The sequence below is a fragment of the Scyliorhinus torazame genome, chromosome 16 (genome assembly GCF_047496885.1).
Source record: "Scyliorhinus torazame isolate Kashiwa2021f chromosome 16, sScyTor2.1, whole genome shotgun sequence".
In the NCBI taxonomy this organism is placed as follows: domain Eukaryota; kingdom Metazoa; phylum Chordata; class Chondrichthyes; order Carcharhiniformes; family Scyliorhinidae; genus Scyliorhinus; species Scyliorhinus torazame.
In genome coordinates this window covers 4,847,623-4,860,236 of record NC_092722.1, presented here as the reverse complement: position 1 = coordinate 4,860,236, position 12,614 = coordinate 4,847,623, and the positions used below count along the sequence as shown (strand labels likewise).

The 12,614-nt window shown below is 47.8% G+C and overlaps 1 protein-coding gene across 2 annotated transcripts in view; it reads right to left on the bottom strand.

Moving 5' to 3' along the window:
• Positions 1 to 12,614, bottom strand: part of LOC140392539 (NAD kinase-like) — a 116,367-nt gene that overhangs the window by 77,928 nt on the left and 25,825 nt on the right. For both annotated transcript variants that reach the window (XM_072477814.1, XM_072477816.1), the window contains one exon: positions 5,624 to 5,707. In XM_072477814.1, coding sequence (XP_072333915.1) covers positions 5,624 to 5,707 — 84 coding nt within the window. The remainder of the gene's footprint in view (positions 1 to 5,623; positions 5,708 to 12,614) is intronic.

Sequence of the window (12,614 nt, the reverse complement as noted above, 5' to 3'; positions counted from 1 at the left end):
AGATGTGCTTGTTGGGTGAATTGGACATTCTGAATTCTCCCTCTGTGTACCCGAACAAGCGCCGGAATGTGGCGACTAGGGGCTTTTCCCAGTAACTTCACTGCAGCGTAAATGTAAGGCTACTTGTGACATTAATAAAGATTGTTATTGTTGTGATCGATTGCTTCTAAGGAGCTTCTGATGCACGATCAATGACCACTAAAGCGAGGTGGTAGTCCAACTGAAGGCTTTAATAAGCTAGTTGTTTCCCCCAGCAGCTCAGGTACATATTGAAGGCTGCTGGGGCAGCACAGGCTCTTATACCCCGCCTTGCAGGGTGGAGCTCACATACAGCTTGACCAATAGGAAACATACAATATCTACCAATGGTGTTCCAGCATTACCAGGTACCCTAACATCTCTACACAAGACTACCACATTCACCCCCTGTTAAAAAAGAGTCCGGCGGGGCTGGTGGCCTGATATTATAACATGGTAACGTGGTAGAAATTATAGTTATGGAGGTACCATAATACCTCCGTACAGTGTTTAGTAACTATTTACAATTCTATTTACAATTTATGATTCATAATTAACTATACACTTTAAAATGAAGCAATCAGTCGATCCCTGGTCGTCCTCTGTGATCGGCGAAGCTTCGGTGGTGACTCCGGTGGAGGCTCGGGCGTCTGTGACTCCGGGAGTACGGCCTCGATCTCTGTGGCAGCTTTGGCACCCCGAGATGGCGCTGGTGGGGAAAACGGTTGACCTGGGAAGGGACCGTCTGCGGGGTGCGTCAGTGGGTGGGGGGGCCGAGACGGGGCCGGCGGAAGGACCGATCCTCCTGTAAGGTGCACTGGTGGGAGGGAGGGTGGAACTGGTGGCTGGGGTGTGTGTGGGGCTCCGGCGGGCGCCAGGTCTCTTAGGGAGACCATATCTCGTCAGCCGTCGGGAAACGCCATGCGTACTGGGGCTTAGCATGGAGAAGATGGACCTCTCGACCAACGGGTCCTACTTGTGCGCCCGCACATGTTTTCGGAGCAGGATGGGTCCGGGAGCTGGGTCAGGAGCGAGGTCCCAGAGGAGGACTTCCTGGGGAAGACAAGGAGATGTTCGTGAGGTGTTTGGTTGGTTGTGGTACACAGCAGTGACCGGATGGAGTGGAGGGCATCCGGGAGGACTTCCTGCCAGCAGGAGACTGGGAGATTCCTGGACCGTGGGGCCAGTAGGACGGTCTTCCAGACCGTTCCGTTCTCCCTCGCTACCTGTCCGTTACCCCGGGAGTTGTAACTGGTCATCCTGCTTGAGGCGATGCCCTTGCTGAGCAGGAATTGACGCAGTTCGTCGCTCATAAAGGAGGACCCCTTATCACTGTGTATGTAAGCGGGGAACCCGAACAGTGCAAAGATGCTATGGAGGGCCTTGATGACGGTGGTGGCGGTCATGTCTGGGCAGGGGATGGCGAATGGGACCCGGGAGTACTCGTCAATCACGTTCAGGAAGTACGTGTTGCGGTCGGTGGAGGGGAGGGGGCCTTTGAAGTCCATGCTGAGGCGTTCAAAGGGATGGGAAGCCTTTATCAGGTGCGCTCTCTCTGGCCGGTAGAAGTGCGGTTTGCACTCCGCGCAGATTTGGCAGTCCCTGGTGGCTGTCCTGACCTCCTCGATGGAGAGGGCAGGTTGCGGGTCTTGATTAAAGTGGAAAAAGCGAGTGACCCCCGGGTGGCAGAGGTCCTCGTGGAGGGCTCGGAGGCGGTCCACTTGGGACAGGGCATCAGGAGGCTCATTTAGCTTCCCCGGACGATACAAGATCTCGTAGTTGTAGGTGGAGAGTTCGATCCTCCACCGCAAGATCTTATCGTTTTTATCTTGCCCCGCTCTGCATTATCGAACATGAAAGCAACTGACCGTTGGTCAGTGAGGAGAGTGAATCTCCTGCCGGCCAGGTAATGCCTCCAGTGCCGCACAGCTTCCACTATGGCCTGGGCCTCCTTTTCGAATGAGGAGTGGTGGATTTCGGAAGCATGGAGGGTACGGGAGAAGAAGGCCACAGGTCTGCCCGCTTGGTTGAGGTGGCCGCCAGAACTACATCAGACGCGTCGCTCTCGACCTGGAAGGGGAGGGACTCATCGATGGCGTGTATGGTGGCCTTTGCAATGTCTGCTTTGATGCGGCTGAAGGCCTGGCGGGCCTCTATCGACAGGGGAAAAGCTGTGGATTGGATCAGGGGACGGGCCTTGTCCGCATAGTTGGGGACCCACTGGGCGTAGTAAGAGAAAAAGCCTAGGCAGCGCTTCAGGGCCTTGGAGCAGTGAGGGAGGGGGAACTCCATAAGGGGGCGCATGCGTTCAGGGTCGGGGCCTATAAGTCCATTTCGCACTACGTAGTCGAGGATGGCTAGGCGGTCGGTGCAAACCTGCATTTATCCTTGTTATATGCAAGGTTAAGGACCTTTGCGGTCTGGAGGAATTTGAGGTTGGTGTCATGGTCCTGCTGGTCGTGGCTGCAGATGGTGACATTATCGATACACGGGAATGTTGCCCGTAAACCGTACCGGTCAACCATTCGGTCCATCTCGCGCTGGAAGACCGAGACCCCGTTGGTGACACCGAAGGGAGCCCTTAAGACGTGATAGAGCCGCCTGTCTGTCTCGAAGGCAGTGTATTTGCGGTCACTAGTGCGGATGGGGAGCTGGTGGTAGGCGGACTTAAGATCCACCGTGGAGACCTTATAATGCGCGATCCTGTTTACCAGGTCGGATATGCGGGGGAGACGGTACGTGTCCAGCTGCGTAAACCTGTTGATGGTCTGACTGTAGTCGATGCCCATCCTATGCTTCTCCCCGGTCTTTACCACCACTACTTGAGCTCTCCAGGGACTGTTGCTAGCTTCAATGACTCCTTCCCTCAGTAGCCTTTGGACCTCTGACCTAATAAAGATCCGATCCTGGGCACTGTACCGTCTGCTCCTGGTGGCGACGGGTTTGCAATCCGGGATGAGGTTCGCAAACAGGGAAGGCGGATCGACATTGAGGGTCGCGAAGCCGCAGACAGTGAGGGGGGGTATAGGGCCGCCGAATTTGAAAGTTAGACTTTGGAGATTACACTGGAAGTCTAAACCTAGGAGTATGGCCGCACAGAGGTGGGGAAGGACGTAGAGCCGGTAAATTTTTTAACTCCCTTCCCTGGACTGAGGTTTGCTACACAAAACCCCTTTATCTCTACTGAGTGGGAACCGGAGGCTAGGGAGATTTTTTGATTAATGGGGTGGACGCGGAGAGAACAGCGCCTTACCGTGTTGGGGTGTATGAAGCTCTCCGTGCTCCCAGAGTCGATTAAGTAGGACGTCTCGTGCCCGTTGATTAGTACAGTTGTTGTAGCAGTTGAGTGTTCGAGGCCGGGACTGATCCAGGGTCACTGAGGCTAATCTCAACAGCTGAGTGTTCTCTTCGGACGCTGTGCGGTCAGCCGAGCTGGGTCCTGGGAGTCCATCCAAGATGGCGGCTCCCATTGGTCGCACATGGCTGGCGGTGCACAAAATGGCGGCGCCTGTCCATCGAACGTGGCGTTCGCAGGACAAGATGGCGGCGCCCGGGGGCCGCACGTGGCCCTGGAGTAGGAAGATGGCGGCGCCCGCTGGCCGCATGGGGACCGTGGAGAGGTTTGTGGTGGCGATCCGCATTCGCCGCCGGAGACCGCGGCGACCGCACGGGCCTGGCATACCACCATGAAGGGGTCCTTTTTACCGCATCCCTTGCAGGTGGATGCGCGGGCCAGGCAGCGCTGCCGGGGGTGCTTGGCTAGCCCACAAAAGTAGCAGCGGGGCCCCCCAGGGTTGCCAGGCCGCCTTGCAGCACAAGCTTGTGGGGGGATGGGGGATGTCGCGGGGTCGGCTGCGGAGGGGTTCCACGCTGCCCAGGGGGCTGCCGCGCGGTCGGGCACGTAAGCGCTGGCATTTCTGGAGGCCACATCCAGGAAACCTGCAAGGGCCCGTGCCTCCTTGAGGCCTAGGGTGCCCTTTTCCAGCAATCGTGGCGGATTTGGGAGGACAGCATACCTGCCACGAAAGCGTCCCGGATCAAGAGTTCTATGTGGTCGCTCGCCGAAACTTGCGGGCAGCTGCAGTTTCTCCCCAACACCAGCAGTGCACGGTAGAATTCTTCCAGCGATTCCCCAGGGATTTGTCGCCTCGTTGCTAGCAGATGTCGGGCGTAGACCTGGTTTACCGGGCGAATATAATGTCCTTTTAGCAGCTCAATTGCTGCATCGAAGTCTTTCGCGCCCTCGATGAGGGTGTAAATCTCCGGGCTCACCCTCGAGTGCAGGACTTGCATTTTCTGCTCTCCCGTGGGTGTGTTTTCGGCCGTTCCGAGATATCCTATTAAAACACGCCAGCCAGTGCTTGAAGATTGCCGCTGAGTTCGCCGCGTGGGGGCCGAGTTGCAGACACTCCGGCTTGATTCGGAGCTCCATCCTTTTAAATCTAGCTTATTAAATTGATGCACGATCAATGACCACTAAAGCGAGGTTGTAGTCCAACTGAAGGCTTTAATAAGCTAGATGTTTTCCCCAGCAGCTCAGGTACAGAATGAAGGCTGCTGGGGCGGCACGGGCTCTTATACCCCGCCTTGCAGGGCAGAGCTACCATACAGCTTGACCAATAGCAAACATACAATATCTACCAATGGTGTTCCAGCATTACCAGGTACCGTAATAGCTCTAACACAGACTACCACAGCTTCCTCTTCACCTTGAAGATCTTTCTTACTTAATTTTGTTTTCCTTTTTATTTAGTACATCTTCTGCCCCATTGCTCTCCCCCAATTCATCCAGAACAGGTGTGGTCACAGGCAGTAAACCAGATTCTTAACCATTAACAAAGCATTAAGGTATCAAACTACTACATCATCACTATATCAGAAATACCAAGATTTTAATTCCTGCAGTTGGAGAAGGTCAAGTTCGATTTGCAGGAATAGGAGTGGTCAGCCGGGGGAAGGGAGGGGCAGGGGGAGGAGTTTATAAGGGGTTACAGATTAGGACGGTGGGGTGTTGGTATTGGGGGGGGGGGGGGGGGGGGAGAGGAGGTTGGGGATTTATGGTTGTTTATTCATGTTGATGTTTTGCTCTTCTGATATTTTTGTACATGTCTATAAAAAGCCTTGAATAAAAATATTTCAAAAAACCCAAGATTTTGTTAAACGTATTTTTTGTAGATGAAAGATTTTCACAATACCGAGTTTGATTAATGGTGGAAAATTAGTTTGAAAGCAGAGTTTACGTGTAAGAAATGACCACACACAATTTTAGTCTAACATGACGACAACAGGAGCATCTTATAAATTGGCTACGTTGCATTATTAAATGATGAGCTTTGTATTATACTCAAGGGTAACAACATCAGCAGTGCTTTGTGGAAAAACATGGATCTTGAAGTTTGCATGCAGCAGTCCGTTAATTAACACGCGGAACATTCTTTTCCAAAGTTTACTGTCAGAGCAAACAAAACAACTAAAAAATGTCAAGTTTGCTCTAAAATGAGTTGATGTTAAAATAAAGCCAAATGTACATGAAAAGTGTACAGCTCTGGGTATGAAAACAAACTGGACGTTTGCAAATGGAGTTTGGTATAAACCAGCTACTTACATCACTGCCTTTGGATTCTGTAGCATGCAAGCTTTTGGTCCAAACTTTGTGGCTGGACTAGGTCCATGAAGTGATCGTGTCCTCCTAGTGATTAAAGTAAAACCAGGGTCATCCAAAATAATAAATGCACAAGTCTTTAAAAATAAACCACTTTCACACTAAGTTTTCTGAGGGGTATTGCGAAAAGACACATCTCGGTTACGGAGCGAGGGTGGGGCGTGCAAAGTGATCTTTTTTTAAAAAAGGTAAGAACTTGCTTTCTCACATTAATCTGAAATGAAGTTTGGAGAGCACACAGTCATTTTCTAATTTCTTTCTCTTGCAGGCACCCCCCCCCCCCCCCCCACAGGGCTCCAGAATGCATGAGCCCACACACAGTTTCAAAACAATTTTGATTTATAAAACGCCTGGGGAGGTGGAATAGAGCTTTGCATGTCAACACGTTACTGCCACGTGATTTGAAACACAGGTGATGAGATGACCTCTCCAAAAGAATTTCCATGCTGTGGTTTTACCATCAGATCAGCACCTGACCCATGGACATAGATTGTTACTACATCGCGTGTGAGACCAAACAGGTCCCTGGGGAAAAATGATTCTGAATTGTTTTCCAAAGTGGAAAAGCCACAACCTGACTATATATCCCGAGGCAGTTTTGAAGCATTTAAGGTGTGAACCCATTGGCTGTTCACTTGCAAATGATTCATAAACAAACTCTTAACTAAATAATGTTGTTGCAATAAATGATTTACAGTCAACACAGATTGTACGATCACGGAGACATGGACTTTTCTTCTTTAGGAGTAGAGAGCTCTTTTAACCAACACTAACCAGACGCTAACTTATTAACCAAGAACAGCTTACGTGGAACTAGAAAAGTTGAATCCAGCCCACCAAATTTTCCTAATTTCTTTCAGGTGACCACTAATGTCGTGCGTATCATCTACAAGATGCAGCGCAGCAAACCATCAAGGCTCCTTTGACAGAACCTCACCAACCTCCCATCTCTGCCACCTAGGAGGGTAAGGATAGCAGACACATGGGAACTGCAGCACCTGCAAGTCACACACTATCCGGACTTGGAACTCCAACCACTGTTCCTTCATAAAAAATAAGGAAAAGGATTCTTGGAGAACATGGAATGGAAAATAACTAGATGAAAAAAGGCAAGAGTGTTTTCTCATCCCACAAGGATGAGTGTTCGAGTCTTCATTGTTTCCGATCCAGATAAATTCAGCCAGATCCCAAAACTCACTGCACAAAATTGCCAGAAGTAGGAGATTGATAGTGCAGCTAAATTTAACTTCAGACCAGTTACACAAATGAACTGAAAAACTATATTTTACTTTGGATACTTATAATATAAAAGTATTACAGTAACGAGAAAAGACCAAAGAGATTTGGGCCAAATTATTCAGTGAACAGAATGGAATTAGAAATGACCCACTTTAGAGTGAATATCTTCACTATTTACATCCAATGTGGTGTAGATATTAAAATAGTGAATAGATTATCTCATCCAACACCTCAGCAGCCACAAATGGGAAACCTGCAGCAGTTATGCTAAGGTTTTACGATGCACTAAATCTAGAAGAGCGTTTAGTTCTTGTTGCCACAAAATAAATCCAGATCAACCCAGGACAATATTTCCCTTCAATGGTCCTCTGGCCCAGTTATTAAGATACCTGTCATTGTCACCACTCACTCCAATATGCTCAGAACAGTGATTTTGACATCATTATTTGGTTCTGAAATGCGCACCTACAAGCGCGCGCACCTACAGACGCACGCAGCGCCCGCACCTACAGACGCACGCAGCGCCCGCACCTACAGACGCACGCAGCGCCCGCACCTACAAACACACGCAGCGCGCGCACCTACAAACACACGCAGCGCGCGCACCTACAAATACACATTAGCAGCAGCACAGTGTAGAGCAGTGGGGCTGCTACCAACTATGCTTGGTCAGAATCACAATTTATGGTACCCATCTAGGCTGGCAGGAAATCGCACTTAAACATTTAAATATGAAATTAATAGATTATTGCCCCCCCCACCCCCCCGAAGGTATTAAGGGGCATAGGGCAAAGGTGGGCATATAGAGTTAGATCACAAATAAATCTTGATCATCTTGCATGAGAACACAGAACAGGCTGGATGGACTAAATGTCTTCCTTCTGTTCCTATGTTCGGAGCAAGAAATAAAACACCAAATGTGGCATGTTTATTCTTAATTGATGTTTATTGCAAACTGAATTAACTAATTTACTTCAGTGTTACCACTAAAAGCTACTTTTTAAGGAATACACTGGAAAATTGTACTAAAATAGACATGGGTTGCATTAATTTACACAATGTTACCTTTAATTAACACACGGTTCAGATCACCAACTATTAGCTTACCCAAAGGACTCAAATCTTTTGGTGTCATGTTCAATTAAAATTTAATAATTGAAGGCAGCAAATTGAAGAATTTCTATGTCGAATTCTGTAAATCATGGAACCTTCCAGCACAGGAGTTGACGGCCATTCAGCCCATCTGTACACGGTGCCATTTCCTGCCTGCCCCCATGCCCTTGGCATTTTCTTTTTAAAATATTGACGAGTTTCGCTCGTCAATATCGCTCCATTAAATCTACTCTTAAATCTTCTGTGCCCGAATTAATTTTTCAAAGTGTCACCTTTTTAACTTTCCAAAGTGAATTTCTTCCGCAACTTCTCCACGATTTTTACATATAGTTTTGGAACACCCCCAACAGGGATATGCTTCTTGAATTTGAGGATCTACACACCTGCATCACTAAATGTGCGCGCGCACTGTCCAGTACCATGTGGAACAGTAATTCATGTTTATTCTTTTATTGCTTTTATAAATTTAGAGTACCCCAATTCATTTTTTTCAATTAAGGGGCAATTTAGCGTGGCCAATCCACCTACCCTGCACATCTTTGGGTTGTGGGGGTGAGACCCACGCAGACACGGGGAGAATGTGCAAACTCCACACGGACAGTAACACAGAGCCGGGATCGAACCTAGGACCTCGGCACCGTGAGGCAGCAGGGCTAACCACTGCGCTTAATGCATGTAGATACTGCTGTTTTAAGAAAGGTGGAACATGGTTTTAGTTTCATTGATATTTTTCTTGAGCTTAGTGGCAGGGTGTCTAGAGGCCCCATTTGTATGCATGCATTTTTAATGAGGTTTTAGAACCCTCGCAAGTGAAGAGATGGATTAAAAAAGGTGGTTAGTAGTTTAATGAATTTTGGGAAAACACCAATTTGAAAAGAAAAACGGTGTTGCCACGGCTCGGGGTGTGAAAACATAACTTTCTTTACCCGTCAGTCTGGCCTCAATAAAACTCGAGATGGATTTGTAGGCATAGCATTAGTTACTTTTTATTTGACTTGCAAGTCTGACTCGTTTCACAAAAACCCAGAACGCAAGCTGCCTCCAAGCTCTCCAGAAATGAGTCATTCTGTAGAACAAAGAAATCTCTACCAACACATTCAAATGGCATCACGTTTCACATACACGATTCCCATAGGTCATCCTATACCCCTCCTGACCTGGCCATACATCCTAATTGGCTCACTTCTCATTCCTTTCCCTGGCCTCTTATTACCCAGCATCCTTTTCTCCTCATTCTCTAAACACCCCATTCCCCCCCCTCCACCCCCTCCTGCTCTCTGAAATCCTTTGTCTGTGAACTAACATAAATTAGACCGGCCTATATCTACATTACAGTAACTAATATCTTTAAAGTAACTATTTTATATCACATCCGTCAGGGGTTCCAGTGACGCACAGAAAAACAGGAAAGAAGCTGAACCTTAGAGTGCCACAGGTGGAAGACAGGAATTCTAAGCTCTCTGATTATAAATACCGTAAGGCCGTTGAGGAAACTTGCGTGTTTACTGCGCAGTTGAGGTAGCAGTGAGTTTAGAGGGCGGTTTTGTGATCTCAGGGAGTTGGGGGGAAAAGCTTTGCGCGAATGCTCAGAAACAGCCGGAAGAAAACGTTGGAACTGGGCCAACCCAAGCAACAAGCCTTGGTGTTAAGATGGTGGTAAATCTTCACTGCGATTTGTATATGGAAGGGGTTTGCTGTGATACAAGGAAGAGAGAGAGTTTGGATCATTTTCTTGAATTTGTATCATGGATGAATTTTATCCCAGGTTATTGTTTCGATAATAAGATTTCCCACCACCGTGGTTGCCAAGTTCATCCTTGTCCCTTCCTCTCCACTGGCACCACTCCAAGCAGCTAAGCATGCAGTTCTGGTCACCACGTTTTAAGAAGGGTGTGACTGACTGGAGAAGGTGTAGAGGAGATTTAGCAGGACGCTGCCTGGGCTGGCAGGTCTGAGCGGAAGATTGGATAGGTCGGATCTGTTTTCCTTGGAGCAGCGAAGGTGGAGGGGGGGACCTGGGAGACGTGAATAAGATTATGAGGAGCGTAGATAGTGGATGGGAAGGCACTTTTTCCATTGCATGGGGCTGGTTTAGCACACTGGGCTAAATCGCTGGCTTTGAAAGCAGACCCAGGCAGGCCAGCAGCATGGTTCAATTCCCGTACCGGCCTCCCCGAACAGGCGCCGGAATGTGGCGACTAGGGGCTTTTCACAGTAACTTCGTTGAAGCCTACTTGTGACAATAAGCAATTTTAATTTAATTTCATAGTAGAGGGGTTAATAACCAGGGGGCATAAGAGGTCGAAGGTTAAGAGGAGAGTTGAGGAGAAACATTTTCTCCCAGAGGGTGGTGGGAGTCTGGAACTCGCTGCCTGAAAGGGGTGTGGAGGCAGAGACCCTCATAACATTTAAGAAGTATTTAGATATTCACTTGCGCTGCCGTAATCTCCAGGGCTATAGGCCAAGCGCCGAAAAATGGGGTTAGTGTAGTCTATGAATCTATAAAAATACTGAGAAATAATATGAAGCAAAACAATTCGCACTGGCTCTAAACTCTGTAACCTCCCGATACATTGAAGTCTCAGAAGCCGCACTGTTGAGAATCTGACATTGGATTCAAGCGAACTGGGGAGGCAAATAACCGGGTAAAAATTCAACAAAACACAATAGATACAACAAATTCCTGAGCTCAGATACTCCTCAACCAGGTAGCCTTCAAGAGCTTGGTCTGGCGATCTTTGAAAAGAGCAGAATCAGGGCAGATTTCAACAAGCTTTCTAAAAATAATGAAGGGGCTAGATTGTGCTTCTACAGTTAATCTTTTCAAATGAAGAGGTTAAGAAGAATCAGGGGCCAGGCCACATGTTCAAGGGAGCAACTATGTTGGATAATAAGTGATTCTATTTTTTCTAAAGAATCGCGCACTCATTGAACAGGTTCCAAACTTGCTCATTGGAAGCGGATTTGATGCATTCCTTCACGAGGCACTAAACCAGTTTCTCGTTGCTCTCAATGTTTTTCGGAACAAGAGGTGGGTCCCCGTAATACAAATCAGGGTGACATTCTGGGCCAAATTCAATCACCTAAAGGGGTCAGAGAGGAATTTCCAAGGAACTTCTCCCCCCTAATTGGCCTTGGTTTATCATTTGAGCGGCAGGGTCGCACAGTAGTTAGCACTGTTGCTTCACATCTGCAGGGTCCCAGGTTTGATTCCCGGCTTGGGTCACTGTCTGTGCGGAGTTTGCACGTTCTCCCAGTGTCTGCGTGGGTTTTCTCCGGGTGCTCCGGTTTCCTCCCACAAGTCCTGAAAGATGTGCTGTTAGGTGAATTGGACATTCTGAATTCTCCCTCAGTGTACCCGAACAGGCGCCGGAATGTGGGCTTTTCACAGTAACTTCATTGCAGTGTTATTGTAAGCCGACATGTGGCAATAAAGATTATTATCCGGTCGTTCATCTTTCTCAGGAAGCAATCACCCAGCTGTGGGTGGCTCAGCATGGCCTGTTCCATGATAGACAGAACATCACAACTGGATGGGACAGGTTGGATGGACCAGTGACTTCTTTCCCAGGTTTGTAATTTTTGTATGAACTTGCCAAAGCCTTTAAAGCACTGTTTATACACTCATGTACAAAGGGACCTGGGTGTTTCTGTCCATAGTTCACTGAAGATAACATGCAGGTGCAGCAAGCTATTAAGAAGGCTAATGGAATGTTGGCCTTTACCACGAAAGGAATGGAGTACATGAGTAGTGAAGTCTTGTTTCAATTGTATAGAAGCTTGATTAGACCACAGCTGGAGTAGTGTGCGCAGTTTTGGTCTACCTACCTCAGAAAGAATATTATTGCAATAGAGGGAGTGTAAAGAATGTCCAGACTTGTTCCATGGAGAGAGATTGGGCAAACTAGGCTTGTATTCTCCGAGGTTTGATAAATGAAAGGCAATCAAATTGAAACCTGCAAAACACTTAAAAGGGATAGACAGGGTAGATGATTACCTTGGTCGGAGCGTCTAGAACCAAGGGGGGTGCAATTTCAAATTAAAAGGATAGAGAGGAGGAGAAATTTATTTGAACAAAGGTTTATGCAACCCTGCTGATGCCACGTGTGTGAGTATTCCAACCTGAAACATTGGTTTCGCGCAGTGTTTTTTTTTTTTGGAAAATAGTGAGAAATGTCTGTGGAAACAGTGAGAACCCAAACCTCTCTTTCATTAATAAATAATTTTATTGTTGTTTAAAGTAGAAGATAATGGAACACTACAAGGAACATCTCATACTTCGGCATATTAAGAGTAAGACTGGAAACCCCAAAACATCTGTTTCCCCAGTAATCCTAAACTCTACTGAGACTCCTCCTCCATTTCCCAAACAACAGCAATAAATCTATTGGTCAAATCCACCTAGTGACTACCACACCGTACAGCCTAAGTGACCAGGACTTGGGTACGATCTTCGGATCAGCGATGAAAACGATCTTTTACACAAACTGGCTTTTGCTAACAGCACTTCATCATCATCTCCAGCTGAGCGGTTTGCAGAGGTCGGATGCTCCTCTCTCTCTCTGACTAGCCCGCTTCCTGG